Source organism: Bos taurus, chromosome 14, assembly GCF_002263795.3.
Source record: "Bos taurus isolate L1 Dominette 01449 registration number 42190680 breed Hereford chromosome 14, ARS-UCD2.0, whole genome shotgun sequence".
NCBI classification, from domain to species: domain Eukaryota; kingdom Metazoa; phylum Chordata; class Mammalia; order Artiodactyla; family Bovidae; genus Bos; species Bos taurus.
Genome location: NC_037341.1, coordinates 55,627,170 through 55,643,735, shown reverse-complemented (window position 1 = coordinate 55,643,735; position 16,566 = coordinate 55,627,170). Strand labels below are relative to the sequence as shown.

The window sequence follows — 16,566 nt, the reverse complement described above, 5'->3', positions numbered from 1 at the left end:
ACGCTGGGAAATGTAGTCCCCGTTGGTCTACTGCTCTCTGGCAACAACTCTACCCAAAGGAAATGGGGTATGATCTTTGGTTGGGCTGCTCTGATCTGTCTCTCCTGCTTACACACAGAGCATACACAGCTCCCAAGAGGGAGGACTGAAAGATCCATCTAGATACTGTTTCCAGCTCCAAGTCCAAGCCCTCCAAGGTGTGCACAGACTTCCTCATAAGGCCTGGATGTCTCTTCTTAGAATCAAGAAAAGTATAAGCCAGGAAGACAAGTTATCCCTCATATACAATATACAATGATGGTAGCAGGGACACGGTAACCACATGATAATCATATTATGGGTCCACAGAAACGCTGAAACCCTGTCAGGCATTATATAGTCCTTTTGTCCTTAGTGAAGTCGCTCAGTCGTGTCCGACTCTTTGGGACCCCATGGACTGTAGACCACCAGGCTCCTCTGTCCATGGGATTTTCCAGGCAAGAATACGGGAGTGGGTTGCCATTTCCTTCTCCAGGAGATCTTCCCGACCCAGGGATTGAACCCGGGTCTCCCACATTGAAGGCAGACGCTTTACCGTCTGAGCCACCAGGGAAGATGGGGATGGTAAATTCTTTGATTAGGCTCTGTTCTGATTTCTGGAAGAAATTCACTTATCTACCATTCCCGAAAGCCCCTGTTCAAGCCTCCAGGAGTTTGTTTCTTCCTTGCCATCTCTGGCCACATCTAAAGTGGATATTCAGGAGTATGCCCTCCTTAGGGCCTGTATAAATTTTCAGGCCTGCTTCCTGCTAGTACAAGTATCGGGGCCCAAGTGTTGTTATAAAGGCTCATATATTTAAGGGCTTCTTTGGCAATAAAATTCCTTCAGCAACTTAGGCTTCTGTACTACTTGTTTCCATCAGTTTCATGTACCATTAACTAAACTCAAAATTTTCCTGCTTCCAGCCTGAATCATTTGCTGGGTTCTCAATCCCAGCTTCTCTTTCCCAGCTTAATGATGGCTCTTGAGATTAGCCAAAACAGCTATGTCCTTAATATAATCTCTGACATAAGGCTGTGTTGTTAACGAAACTTTTTCTCTAGAAGTCTTTCTCAGCCTCATCTATTACTGTTTAAAATCTAGCATCCGTCTCTCCCAATCCCCTTTTATTCTGCTTGTAATCAAATCCTGGCTTTGCCCTCTTCCTTCTCTGGTGTCCCTGATTTCTCTGCTATGGATCACTTAGCAGCAGGGGGCATAGCTGACTATGCCATTTAAATATCAAGGGAAAATAAAGTTTAATTTTTGGCAATTGTTCTTAACGTTCTTAATTGCTCTTAATATCATCTGTATTCCAGAGCAGTTAATTTTCCTAATTTGGCAGATTGTGAGTAATTCAAATAAAATTCAAAGATAAATTCAATATAAGCACACATACACTCAGCTCTGGATGAATGGCAGTGAGGAACAGCCTTTTGCCAGAGTGCTCACTGAATAGAATCGTTTAAGTTTTAACATTATGAATGTAAAATATATATATTTTTTTCAACCAAATAAAAGGATTTTTTTGGACTTTCCTATGGCATAACTCTTCTATTCAAAGAGATATCTGAGTTTTCTGCCACATAGCATGTGATGGTTATAACTATTCACAATTAAGCTAAAGACAGTTCTCCAGACTGATTTTCTGTCTCTTGAAGGGAAATATGATTTGCTTTCTCAGACATATCTATGATGGTGAAATGTTAAAAGACCTGCAAATGAATGGTTTCCACATAGTTGATGATTATGGTAAAGGAAGAAAGAGGAGAGAAAAATAAGAGGAGGGGGCTAAGAAGAGGAAAAAGAGGAGAAGGGAAAAAGGAAAAGGAGAAGAAAGAAGAGGAGGAGATTATTTATGATCCTGATGATGACCCAATACAGTAGTTTGTCAGCAGCTCATGATCATGATTCCCAAGTACTTCCAAAAACCCAGGTTCTGCTGTTACAAAGCAGCGCACATAAGATACTGTGGATCCAATGAGAGAATACCTAACAGGATTCTCTCTCGGACTTTGTCTGATTTACCTTGTTTCATTCAGTTCAGTTCAGTTCAGTCGCTCAGTCGTGTCCGACTCCTTGCAACTCCATGAATCACAGCACGCCAGGCCTCCATGTTCATCACCAACTCCCGGGGTTCACCTAAACTCACGTCCATCCAGTCGGTGATGCCATCCAGCCATCTCATCCTCTGTCATCCCCTTCTCCTCCTGCCCCCAATCCCTCCCAGCATCAGGGTCTTTTCCAATGAGTCAACTCTTCGCATGAGGTGGCCACCATGAGAAGGTGGCCTCTTAGCATGCTGAAGTTTCAGCTTCAGCATCAGTCCTTCCAATGAACACCCAGGACTGGGCTCCTTTAGGATGGACTGGTTGGATCTCCTTGCAGTCCAAGGGACTCTCAAGAGTCATCTCCAACACCACAGTTCAAAAGCATCAATTCTTCGGCGCTCAGCTTTCTTCACAGTCCAACTCTCACATCCATACATGACCACTGGAAAAACCATAGCCTTGACTAGATGGACCTTTGTTGGCAAAGTAATATCTTTGCTTCTAGGTTTATTTGATATCTCTAAGTTTCATTAGAGCCCTGCAAAGCGAACAGTTTATACCTATTTTACAGATGAAAATGGCTCAGATGTGTGCCATTTCAGAGCACATACTAGAAATGCATTTCCTACCATAAGTGGGTCTATGTAGCTAGTCCTGGCTAACAAGTTGTGAGGAGATAACAATGTCTGTTTGAGACCTTTCTGACCCTCTTTTTCCCTCTGAGTGCACAATCAGCAACATTTGAAAGGTATCAGATTGGGTCCCTGGGAGGCTCCCTGCTGACCTCTGAGGGTCAGGTAGCAAGAGACCATGGAGTTATATGGCACCATTGTGCAGCTCATTCTGAATGACAGAGGTGGTTAACCAAAAAAAAGGTCTTCTAGCAAAAAATATGTATGAAAAAGCACTAGATTTTCTTCTTTTATAGTAGATAAGAATCTGGATCCACTTGGTTTCAAACGAGTGGAGCAATAAATGGGGCCTCACTTCAAATTGTCCCTTTAGGATTCTCAACCTTGACAGCACTTACATATAGTAAGGATAAAATTCCACTTCATTACATACATTATCTATCTCTCAAATGAAAATGGAGATCAAAATTACATTAAAAATGATTAAGAGCAGGGCATGAGCTTATCCAATATTTGTTTCTCACCTCAAAGCTTTCTATATTTCTCAATGAGTATATTTAAAATATTTATTCCTGTATTTTTTCCACACTGTGCAATTCATACTCTAAGTTCAATACTGAATAATTTGGAGAAACCCAAATAGCTATTCATAGACTATTTCACACAAAGTAGAAAAAAATAAGGCATAGTTTACATTGTTCAATGATACGGTACCAAAAAGAATGTTCTACTTGAATCAAGGATAAATATTACTTTTAAATTTTTTACTGATAATTTCAAATGTAATTTGAAAAGAAAAAATCAACATTACATATTCAGATTTAAATAAAAGTTAACACACACAATAAAACATCTTAATAGTTTTATTTTAAAATGATAATGACATACTTACTATTAACATATACAGCATCAAATGCTCTAATAAAAAGTCTAGAACCTGAATAACTTCCCTTTTTATAATATAAAAAACACATAATCAACATTAAATTATTTTTCTTGTTTGGCAAGAAAGTAAAATGAAAAGCATGATGAGAACCATAAACTCTCAGTACACTGTATAGTAATAACTGTCTTTGCTTTCTGGTATGACATTTATTCGGAGTCTGGCAAGGAAGCGTGAAGATGGCAGTGGGAAAATAAGGCTGGCTCTTCCTGAAACACAGGAAAACTGCTAAAATGAAGCAAAGGAAAATACTGTCTGCTACCCAAATTTCCTTAAAATAAAATAATAATCATGGTAAAATAATTTCTAAATATGCCATGCTTTTGTAAGGCTAAAATTGAGAGGGTAAAAAAAGTCAATTAAACATCTGCAGGAAGCTAAATAACCAAAAAAACAAATAAGCAAGAATCCATATAATTATGGCATCTCATTCTGAGGTTGATTCCAACTTCTTCATTCATGATGTGTGAAAGACTTCTCTTGTCCTTAAAGTTAACATTAGGCATGCCAAGTTTCCCATAAGAAAATTATTCTAATAATAGCTTTAAATATTACAGTTTTATAATTATAAATATTCTCCTAATAAATACATAGACTTGAGTGTACATAAACTTGCATACTAAAAACAGAAAAAATGGACAGGTATGCTCTTAAGGGTAACCCATGGATTTTTGAAATCAATTTTTCATATTTGAAATAGCATCTTACTTTTTACATTGCTACTGCACGAGTCAGGCAAATTACTTCCCAAGACTTATGCCCGTACAAGTTGGAAGGAAATACTACAGAAAACTACAGACCATAAAATTGTATAGCTGAAAATCAGCTAAAAGATGAAGTGTTAATTCTCTTTACAAAGCATTTTATACTGAGAAAAGCCAGTTAGACTTCCTTATAATTCTTTTTTATTATAGTCATTCTTTATGCCCCATTCTGGAAAAGGTTAAACCCCAATACAGAGAACTGTAAGGCTCTTATTACTTTGTCACAGTGGAATCTAGTTGGTGGTATTAAATCTTGCTAAACAGGTGAACCATTGATGAAGGCTGTGAGTCTCTTTAGTCAGACCACGTTTTTGTGGTAGCAGTTATTGCTGCAATGCAATACAAGCTTCAGACTGAAAAACCTTCTCCTAACAGATCTATAGAACATTTTTCTTTAACTTTATATGAATAATAAAAGTTTTGCATGTGCCTATCATTGCACATGTGAAAGATGAAGGATAAAATGTTCAAAGGGTCCTGCCTAGAATTTTGTTACAATGAAGTAACAAAAAGTAGAACCACTTGGATTCAGACCTTTAATTCCAATATTCAACTGACATAATTCTCACTCACTCACTTATCCTTATACCCGGCAGCAAACAGAAGGCACAAATGAACTTGGCAGGGCAGTCTCTGTCTAAACTGGCACATCGAAAGATATGTGCCTGTACTGGGCACATATAAGTGTGGGAGGAATGGACTCGGGTGTTTTCAGGCAGACAATAAAGCATGTGATATTGATATCAATGCAAGTAGCCAGGCAGTACAGCATCAAGAAGCACGGCAATTTTGTGGGTAAAAGTACCCACAGCCACCTAGAATTTCATGGTTCCACGTAGTCCTGTAATCCTCTAAACTATGAATCGGCTATGAAATGGGAGCCTGGAGAAAAAGACATTCTTCTTATGAAAGATCCAGTACATCATATGACATGGAGCTCCAGATGGCTGAAAAGGACACACAAGACTGCAAAGAAATCACTTCAGCTCTGCCAAAACAGTTTAAGGTGCTCTGAAAAGGAACAGTTTTTATTAAAGTCATTAAGACAGTTAAGCTGGCCATTAGCAGCCTGTAGATCCCAGCAGTAATGGAGAAAAGCAGCTCTCTTGCTGGTACTCACCCCTTCAGGCCTCCATGCTGAACAATGAGTTGCCTTCTTTTAAGATTAGGAAGGTGAATCTAGTTTTCTAAAACGTGGTAAAAAATCAAAGATCTAAACTATGGACCTCTGAAAAAGTAGTTTTACTTGTCTAGGTCTGCAATAAAAACTCTCAGAGGTAACAACCAGCACCGTGTTAAAGAGACAGGTGTAGGGTCACAAACTTCCATGAAGAATGCAAGACCCACACCATAGCTATGTTCTGTTCACTATCTGTAACAGTATAACCTGATCTTGCCAAAGTACTTCTAAATAAATACATTTAGAGCCCCAAACCCTCTTTATCAGATTGGAAACAATGTCTAAAGTTCAGGGTCTTTTGTTACCTGTGTTACCATCACTTAAAATTCAATTAATCTTCGTCTTGAATTCAGACACAGTATAAACTAGAGCTACACAGCTGAACACCTGGAGAAATCATAACTGATGAAGGCGGTTATCTGAGTCATGTTAACACAGCCCTAGAGACACCCAGATGATGTTCTGAATTGCTTCCTTTTGGTATAATGGTCTGCCCTCATATAAGGAGAAGGTAAAAGAGATATGCCCCATATATGAGCAGATTTAAATAGTGGTAAAATAAGTTACCATATATGTGCACGTGTTCATGCTGTCACTTCAATCATGTCTGACTCTGCAACTTTTTGCAACTCTATGGACTGTAGTCTACCTTATACTTACTATATTTCCATTTTAAAATTTTAAGGATAAAAGGAAGAAACATACTCTGATTTAAGTCTTTTTTCCCTGAATATTTTTTCCTAATTGGGATATAAACATGTAGGGCTTCCCTAGTGACTCAGATGGTAAAGAATCTGTCTGCAATGCAGGAGATCTGGGTTCAATCCCTGGGTCAGGAAGATCCCTTGGGGAAGGAAATGGCTATTCACTCCAGTATTCTTGCCTGGAAAATCCCATGGACAGAGAAGCCTTGCAGGCTACAGTCCACAGGGTTGCAAAGAGTCAGACACAAATGAGCAACTAAGCATGTGTGTGTGTGTGTGTGTGTGTGTGTGTAGGAATACATATCTTGTAGATCACAGTGGAACTATATACAATTTGGTAGCACTACAAGAATCATAAAATACTTCCAAATGAAAAGCTTTGTCTTTGTTCCTTTATCACAAGCTTTACAGAACTGAAAACATTTTCTCACATTTGAATCTCAAATTTGTCTTCCTTCACAACCTGAAATTCAGGCTGCTCATTAATTGTTTAAGTCTGCAATTTGACTAATTTGACTAAACTTGATTCATCAATAAATAAAAACAAAGCTCAGAGGATGCCAATTAGTGTCTATGAATAAACATGTATTTTGTACAGTATACTTTTTAAAAAATAACACACAGCTCAGACCTACTAACTCAGCCAAAGAGATCATTCCCTTGTTGCCTCAACATCATGCATTGTAGATCCTCAAGCAGGCTAGAATCTGACAATTTGTATTATATATAAACCTTGAGGATAAGAAATTTATACTGTTGGGAAAAGCTGGCCTCAACACAGGAGAGCCACAAAAAAACAAAGTTTCTTCAAAAAGCACAGAGAACCAGCTATAGAAAACAGAAATCATGTGTGTATTATCCCAATTATTTCCAAATCAGTAATGGTCTCTTATTAAGGATAAGGTAATCCAGTTACATCTAGCTTCTTCTGAGATCCATATAATTTACCATTTTAACATGATAATTCTTTGACACATCTGTCCTATTTTTATTATTCTCTGATCTTCTCTTCTGCATTTCACTTTAACCCTTACCAACACAGTGTACCCAATTCACCAAATCAACCTGACACCCATAAGAGCTCATTCACATAAATATCCTGACTCACACACTCTGCCAGCCAGAGTCACCCACATACTCCACAGTCTTCAATAACAACAAAAACTTCAGACATTAGAATCAGGCTTTAGAATCTGCTCTCCACCCTGATTCCCAGCTCTAGTCCTCTTTAAGAATGACTCAAACAACCCTGGTAACACAGTAACTGAAACTACTCTTGAAGTGGGAGGTGGAAAACACCTCCAAGAAGAGCTGTAAAATGCAAGATATTTCTGAGGCTGCATTCTCCATCGCCTTCTTGAACTATAACCCACAGAGACACTGAGTTAGCAGGGATTCTGAGTGTGTGTTTTGCAAAGTGGTTACTGTTTCGCTTATGGTGCTTCTAATAAAGTAAGTCTGAATTTATAAGGCAAGATCTCACAGGTATGAGAGCCTGGGTATAAGGTGCTCAGAATGATGCCTTAGACGATTGTTGCTGTTGCTAAGTCGCTTCAGTCGTGTCCGACTCTGTGCGACCCCAAAGACAGCAGCCCACCAGGCTCCCCCGTCCCTGGGATTCTCCAGGCAAGAACACTGGAGTGGGTTGCCATTTCCTTCTCCAATGCATGAAAGTGAAAAGTGAAAGTGAAGTCGCTCAGTCGTGTCCGACACTAGCGACCCCATGGACGGCAGCCCACCAGGCTCCTCCCGTCCACGGGATTTTCCAGGCAAAATTGTTAGCGGAAGTAAATTCGGGTGAGAAGTACAATTCCCACAGATTCAGTGTGTTCAGTCTCTCTCGTCTCATTTTAGTTTTTTATTTTTTGGCTGTGAGCTTAAGGACTGCTGCCATCCTGGGGCAACGACTTGTTGCTTGACCTGGAACAAGTGATACCAGTTTCTAGGCCCAGTCCCCACGAGTCTAGCTGCACGTGTATTGGAGGTTTTCTCCAAACAACCACGGCCTGGGAGTGTGCCTGAGCCGGTTATGACTCAACCTGCCTAGATGTGTAGGTATCTGGAAATAGGATAAAAACCTCTTATGCTTACCTCTCTGGGGTGAGAACCAAGAAAGACTTCAGCATGTGTAATATATATGATGGCTAAATCACAAACAGAAAATGAGGTTTATATCAGCAATTAATTTTACTTATCTAGAAAACGGGCATATGACACTGGCTAATATCTGGCACTACCATTCTGGGTTAAATTCAGATTGGCTGATTTATATAATTTTATTAGAAAGTTTATTCTAATGACTTAATTACCACTTTTGAGTACAGGAATAATTTTGAAAATAACATATGTATTTTTGCATTTTTTAATAATCAGTATCTTCAAGCTTCAAAATATTCAAATTCAAAACCCCATATTTTAATGTTTAGCCAAATTACAGAAAGAATAAGTTGAGTAAGAAAATGGATAAGCACCTTTGAGAATTAAATGTAAGCCTTATGTGATTAGTGCTTACATTCTTTTTCACAAAACAGGTTACGAATTGGTTCTATACCCTCTAGTGTCTAAAGAAAAACATCCCGTATCATGTAAAAGAAATCATTTGAACACTGAATTGTTAGAAATATTTTGCTATAGAAGTATTAATAGAAGAAGCAGGTGGCCACTACAGATTAGTCTCAGCTCTTTAGAAGGACCAGTGGAGCTGGCTGTGGTTTCTTAATGCGTCTTACATGGCTTTTCTTTTAAATAAAAAATACAAGAGCAAAAGCTCTCACTGGCTGTTGGTTTGGGAAACAAACTTTTCTTGCCAGGCAAATAAACTGCACTAGTAATTTTAAGAAATGTGTTTTGCTTTGTTTTGTTCATATAAAATACCAAGGCAGACTCTCAAGAAGTTCACAACCAGAATTAACTCTGTACAGCGAGAGCATCTTCCTCCACCAGCGACAGTTCCAGGGTGTTTTCGTTAGTGCTTGTTTTCATCCTGAAGTTGAAGGAACCGTAGAGTTTGGCAGACTCTTTAGAGGAGGCAAACCTGTCACGACGGTATAGCTCCCCCTTCCACATGGACATCATCAGCAAGCAGGACAGAACAACCCCCCCAAGCGTGAGCAGGCAGAGTCCGGCAATCACACAGCGGTCCAGGTGAGCCCCCAGCCTCGCGCTCTCCTTCTCCAGGCGTTCCATCTCCCGGGCCGCCACAGTGTTGGGATCCACAGTCACATCCCGTGGGACAATGTACGAGATGATCACCAGCAAGATGCCAGTGACCAAGAACAAGATGGCGCTTATGAAACCATAGTCTACTGACTTCCCTGAAGAGGTGGCTTCCGAGCTGGCATCATCTTCATCTTCGGAAATCAGGGATATGGCAGACTCGTGGGACCACTCATTTGGATTTCCCCAGCCGAGGTCTCCCAGGTGATCACTCCCTTTTGCTGAAGGGGAGCGCCTGTTCCTTTGCTCCAGGTTGACATTCTCGTCCACGTAGGTAAAAGAGGTTTCTAATTCCTGGCTGCAGCAGTTGCAGACTTTCTGTTCTGCTGTTATCTGGTTGTTCCCTGAGTTGAGAGGTCCTGGTGGCAGCGAGTCTGTGTGAATAGCACTGTCTTGCAGGGAGGGGGAAGGGGATGCTGGGGAAGGGCTAAGTTTACATGCTTCCATCTCCAATGCTCTGGGCTTTGAGGTACAACGTCTCTGGCAGCAGAGAGCAGCTCTGGTGGCTGCTGCATCTGCCTGGTCCCCGGGAGGCCCTCTTGAACTCCAGTCAGCAGCATCACACGGGGCTGCCTGGCTGCTCTTCTTAACAAGGTAGTGGAGCTCCATTCGAGCTAGTCAGACATTCCCCAGCAGCTTCCAGAGAGTCTGCCAATAGCAATACAGTTAGATAAGAATCCACCAGGAGCTAAGACCTGACCACCAGGAGTACTGCTCCTGAGGCCCTCTTCTCCTTTGTACCTACAGGTTTTGACACTTCAGCCCCAATTCCCCCTAAAATAGGTAAGAGAAAGGAGAAGCTACCTAGTGGCGGGAAAGTGTGAAAATGGCAAAACTTAAGTCAGGGTAAAAAGGAACATGGAGGAAGTGGCAGTGTCTGGGAAGAAAGCATTGCCGTCACCAAGCCAAATTTATCCAAGGATCACACATTTCGGTGACAGGATCCCTCAAACGAGAAGGCAGGTTTCCTGCACAGAGATACAAATGAGAAAAGCAGGACCTTTTTCAGCGAGCTGCTGATTTTCTGAAGAACTTGGGGAAGCACAGACTTCTCAATAATTCAGTTAAATTGTAAGTGTTTACACTCTCTGTAGTTCAGAACAGATGCTAATACAGATTAGCATCGTTAGAGCATCACCATGGGTGAACCAATCAATATGTCACCAGCAGTTGGGCTCTACTGGAGCTCGGTATTTTGACTGGGTGGCTCTGAAGTGGGTGAAAGATGGCTGGCTTGATTAAGCCACACTCCTAACGGTACACTTTGTACACCCAGAGACCCTAATCACACAGCCCTGTTCATTGTGATTCCATTCTCAGCTTACTGCTACACAATGGCAGCATGTTCTAGACCCAAAAATACGTAGACACACACCTCATAGGGTGATCTCTGAAAAATACAATGAGCTAGCCCACTCCTACACACACACACACGCACACACACACACACACACACACAGGGTTGCCTGCTTCAGGTAAAGGTCTGCTACCCATGCACTCTAGGTCTGAGTGAGTATGAGTTCCTCTCCCTCTGCACGCTTTGCTAACAAATGTGTACAGGACATCAACCATCTAGGAAGTTTTCACAAACCCCAGTCTAGAAATAAACTGACAATAAAATACAAATCATAAACCCACAGAGTCACAGTTCTGTTGAGGCCAATAGGGGAGAAACTATTTCCAGGGTTACCTCTGGAACTTTGCCCTACCTCACCACAGCAAGGCACCTTCATGGGAGAAAATTTTGCGTTGAGTATAAAACCATTTGCCTGTCCTTTTCTGCCTCTGCCATCTTTCTGAGGAATAAAAATTTACTTTCTACTATCAGAAAGTACAGAGGTTTCAAGTAAAGTCCCTTTTATTTTGCTTCCTAGTCCAGAATAATAACAGATTTAACTCATGTCTTAGAGGTTTATTATGCTTCAAAATCCACAGCTCCAACGGCTGGTAACCTACCCAGAAACGCAGGTAAGGTGAAGCAGAAATCCACCTGGCAACTCATTTAAAATATGAGAGGGGAAATCCACATGTTTTATGCTCTACATTAGCGTTTGTTTAAAACACACACACACACACACACACACACACTTCTCCTATTATCGGAGTTTCTTTGCAGCTAAAACAGGAAAACAAACAAAAAATCAGATGCAGGAAAACCACAACTGAACCAGAGCTTTCCTTTAGTAAGTGCATAGACACCCCCTCCCCTCACCCCCACCCTTCACTGCGGGATCCCTCAGTGAAGGAAGCAATGGTAACGGGTTTGATCGATTACTGAAATGAGAAATCTCGCAGTTCCCTCAAACATTAGGTGCGCTGATTAACCTCTGGCACAATTAGCCCATCAAATTGGATTACTTTAGATAAAAATCGGCAGAGCCCCTTATGGGACTTCCAATTTATAACAAAGAGAGGGAGACAGAAATCTCCACTTAATTCCCTTCTTCTGCCTCTATCTCTTAAAAGAGAGACTCCGCTTGTTCCATCGGAACAAGCTGCACAGTCGATTTCCTTTGCAGCTCGGTAATCCGGGGCTTCCATTCTCAGGGGAGAATGGATAATCCCAGGGGACCAGCCAAAGGCTCTTTCCTTCAGCCTCCTCCCTCTCTCCTCTCTGGTTTAAGAGCGCGGTTAATAAAACTGCACCCGCAGAACGCGGAGACAGCACTTTCCCTCGTCCGTCCGCCAGCAATTAAGAGCATTAATATCTGCATGGGAACTAACTGACACGGGCGAGGCTGGTCTAGGGAGGCGACCTCGGGATCCGTCCTGCGCGCGCTGTGCTGTAAGGGCGCGCCGCAAGCACCGGGCAGCGATCGATGTTCCCCACGGACTCAATCAACCCATTCCGGGTGAGCTCCGCGTCCGCCGTGGTGCCCTGAGTTGGGATGCGTTCGCCAAATACCCAAAGGCTAGGCAGGCACCTTAGGCAGGGACAAGGGACGCGCTCCCCAGCTCCGCCAAGCTCTCGGGGTCTCTTGCGCGCTCCAGCGCCTCCTCCCCGTTCCACTCGCCGCCACTCACCTCCTGCCTTGGCCACGCAGTGAGCCTGGAGCACCGCGCGCTAGTCCCTGAGCCGCTCCTCGGGAAAGTACCCCGCTCACCAGCCGCAGCACTTGTAGCCTCTGCGCGCCGCCCGCTTCGTGGGGTGGGCTGCGCCTGCGGAGCCCGCGGGGCGGGGCTGGGCGGGGCTCTCCCTCTTGCTGAGCATCCCGGGAGATGTAGTCTGGGTCGGCCGCCCGGCCTCCCTCCTCTCTCTCTCCTCTCTCTCTCCTCTCTCTCGCTGAAATCACTGGCTCCTAAACTCAAACCAAAGGCTCCTAAACTCAGAGTAAGGTCCTCTATTCTCCGTGTTATGACGGAATATTTGAGTATTCTGGGTGTATATTTAGTTACAACTGTGTGCCAGGCAGTATGCATATTTAGTTTTGTTTAAGTGAAAGTGAAGTCGCTCAGTCGTGTCTGACTCTTTGCGACCCCGTGGACTGTAGCCTACCAGGTTCCTCCGTCCATGGGATTCTCCAGGCAAGAATCCTGGAGTGGGTTACCATTTCCTTCTCCAGGGGATCTTCCCGACCCAGGAATCGAACCTTGGTCTCCCGCATTGGAGGCAGACGCTTTAACCTTTGAGCCACCGTCATAACAAATCCTCCAAGATTTTATTAATTCTCATTTTACAAATGAAAAAAGAGGCTCAGAGGAATTAATACCTCATCCGGGGTAAAAAAGACAATAAACGATCTCTAATATTGTGCTCAAAAATCTGTTTCCAAAGTCATTGCCTTGCCCACAAAATCTGGAGAAATGTGACCATTGAAGGCAAGGAATTGTCCTGTTGATTTCTGCTTCTCCTGGGCCTAGCAGAGTGTCTAAATAATCAGTTCTGTTCAGTCGCTCAGGCATGGACTGCGACCCCATGGACTGCAGCACACCAGGCTTCCCTGTCCATCACCAACTCCTGGAGTTTACTCAAATTCATGTCCATCCAGTTGGTGATGCCATCCGACCATCTCATCCTCTGTCCTCACCTTCTCCTCCCGCCTTCATTCTTTCCCAGCCTCGGGGTCTTTTCTAGTGAGTCAGTTCTGTAGCCAAAGTATTGGAGTTTCAGCTTCAGCAGCAGTCCTTCCAATGAATATTCAGGACTGATTTCCTTTAGAATAGACTGGTTGTATCTCCTTGCTGTCCAAGGGACTCTCAAGAGTATTCTCCAACACCACAGTTCAAAAGCATCAATTCTTCAGCGCTCAGCTTTCTTTTTTTTTAATATAAATTTATTTGTTTTAATTGGAGCCTAATTACTTTACACTCCAACTCTCACATCCATACATGACTGGAAAAACCAGAGCTTTGACTAGATGGACTTTTGTTGGCAAAGTAATGTCTCTGCCTTTTAATATTCTGTGTAGGTTAGTCATAGCTTTCCTTCCGAGGAGCAAGTGTCTTTTAATTTCATGGCTGTAGTCACCATCTGCAGTGATTGTGAAGCCCCAAAAAATAAAGTCTGTCACTGTTTCCACTGTTTCCCCATCTATTTGCCATGAAGTGATGGGACCAGATGCCATGATCTTAGTTTTCTGAATGTTGAGTTTTAAGCCAACTTTTTCACTCTCCTCTTTCACTTTCATCAAGAGGCTCTTTAGTTTTTCTTCAATTTCTACCATAAATGAGGTGTCATCTGCGTATCTGAGGCTAATGATATTTCTCCCGGCAATCTTGATTCCAGCTTGTGCTTCATCCAGCTGAGAATTTCTCATGTACTCTGCATATAAGTTAAATAAGCAAAGTGACAATATGCAGCCTTGGCATACTCTTTTCATAATTTGGAACCAGTCCATTGTTCCATGTCCCATTCTAACTGTTGCTTCTTGACCTGCATACAGCTTTCTCAGGAGGCAGGTCAGATGGTCTGGTATTCCCAGCTCTTTAAGAATTTTCCAGTTTGTTGTGATCCACACAGTCAATAAAGCAAAAGTAGATGTTTTTCTGGAACTCTCTTGCTTTTTTGATGATCCAATGGATGTTGGCAATTTGATCTCCGGTTCCTCTGCCTTTTCTAAATCCAGCTTGTACTTCTGGAAGTGCACGATTCACATACTGTTGAAGCCTGGCTTGGAGAATTTTGAGCATTACTTTGCTAGCGTGTGAGATGAGTGCAATGGGGCAGTAGTTTGAACATTCTTTTGCATTGCCTTTCTTTGGGATTGGAATGAAAACTGAATTTTTCCACTCAATAATAATGACCCAAAATAACAATAATTAACATACAAAGCACTTAGTATTGTCAGGCTATCTTCTAAACACTGCTAATATAACTCAGTTAATGGTCACAGTTGATCTTTAAAGTTCTGTAAAAATCGTCTTTTGCAAGAGTGGATTTTTACAAAAGACAAAACTAAATTACAAGAAGTTGAATAATTTGCCCAAAGTCATACTGCTAATCCTTAAGAAGATGGCACAACTCCAAAAGAGCCTAAGCATTATACAAATTGAATGAATGGGAAAAGACAAACAAATAAACAAACAGAAGCCTGGAAGACAAAGGATTAGGAATAAAGGAAATCCAGAGATTAAAGCTACTGAGATGTTGTTCCCAAGACAGGACAAAGTAACTTCTTTGAATCACCTACCTCTTTCTTACCAGAGCTGACTGCAGTAGCCAATAGCCAAATAGAATAACTTTTTTTTTTTTTGGATTGTCTTAAATTTTCAGAGCTGACTGCAGTAGCCAATAGCCAAATAGAATAACTGTTTTTTTGTGTGTTTTTTTGGATTGTCTTAAGTTTTCAGCATCTCCTTTGGGGTGACTCTAGGGTATTGATTGTTTAATCTAAGGGGAGCAAGAGAAGGGTTATATTATAATATAACATTTTGCTGCTTGTGAGTAGCTCACATGAATTTTGTGGTTGCTTTCAAGTAATAGATCAGTCTTCTATAATGATGACTTAGTTGGTTTTCCTTTAGTGTAGTGTAGCGTGTGTGCTCCATCATGTCCAACCCTATGAACTGTAGCCCATCAGGCTCCTCTGTCCATGAAATTTTCCAGGCAAGAATACTGGAGTGGGTTACGATTTCCTGCCCTACGGGATCTTCCCAATCCAAGGACCAAACCCGCATCTTTTATGTCTCCTGTATTGGCAGGCAGATTCTTTACCACTGAGCCACCTGAGAATGGCTTTGGTTTTCCTTTATATTGATAGAATTCATAGTTTCATAGTTCCAGGGATGTCATAACACAGCTGCTTTTAAATCTTTTCTCACCATGACTCTCTTTTAGGTAGTTAAGCCCATTTATTGTTAAACATGATGTATCTATTATGGCTTCTTCTCCTTTGCTCACTAATTACACTGTTCTCCAATGAGAATATCCTTTTTTCATTCCCCTATTTCCTCCACCTTTCAAAGAGCAGCTCATCAAGCCACATTTGCTAGGGTACATTCTTAGTATTAATACTGTATATTTGAAAGGGAGCCCAAAGACACCATATGTTGTCCAGAAGCGAGCATCTGAGAAGCTGAAGAAACTTGAACTCATGTTGGATGAGACACTGAAGGAACTTGGGATATTTAGCCAGAGGAGGAGACTTAGAGGAAACAAAAACTAACTTTAAATAATTAGGTGTTTGTGAATAAGAGTTCTATATCATGGTTAAAGGGGGCGGGGAAGCAGAACCAATGACAATAAAAGCATGTATTAGTCCTAATGGGTTATCTTTAATTCTTACATCAATGCCGTAAGGGAGTCATTATTATCATACCCATTTACATGTAGAAATTGAGGATTGAAAATGTTTCTTTTCAAGGGTATTAGAAGTAATAAATAACTGGTAGAGGCAATGGCACCCCACTCCAGTACTTTTGCCTGGAAAATCCCGTGGACGGAAGAGCCTGGTGGGCTGCAGTCCATGGGGTCGCTAAGAGTCAGACACGACTGAGCAACGTCACTTTCACTTTTCACTTTCATGCACTGGAGAAGGAAATGGCAACCCACTCCAGTGTTCTTGCCTGGAGAATCCCAGGGATGGGAAGCCTGGTTGGCTGCCATCTATGGGGTCGC

At 41.9% G+C, this 16,566-nt stretch overlaps 1 protein-coding gene and 1 long non-coding RNA gene across 2 annotated transcripts in view; one reads left to right on the top strand and one right to left on the bottom strand.

The window, feature by feature from the left end:
- LOC112449528 (uncharacterized) overlaps positions 1-16,566 on the top strand; it is a 305,782-nt gene that overhangs the window by 172,244 nt on the left and 116,972 nt on the right. The gene's annotated exons all lie outside the window — the stretch shown is intronic.
- On the bottom strand, positions 3,548-12,797 carry TMEM74 (transmembrane protein 74). The gene is made up of 2 exons (XM_005215600.5): positions 12,534-12,797; positions 3,548-10,157 (listed from the first exon to the last, which is right to left on the bottom strand). Exon 2 carries the CDS (start codon positions 10,116-10,118, stop codon positions 9,201-9,203), a length of 918 nt encoding a protein of 305 aa, XP_005215657.1. The 5' UTR covers positions 10,119-10,157; positions 12,534-12,797; the 3' UTR covers positions 3,548-9,200.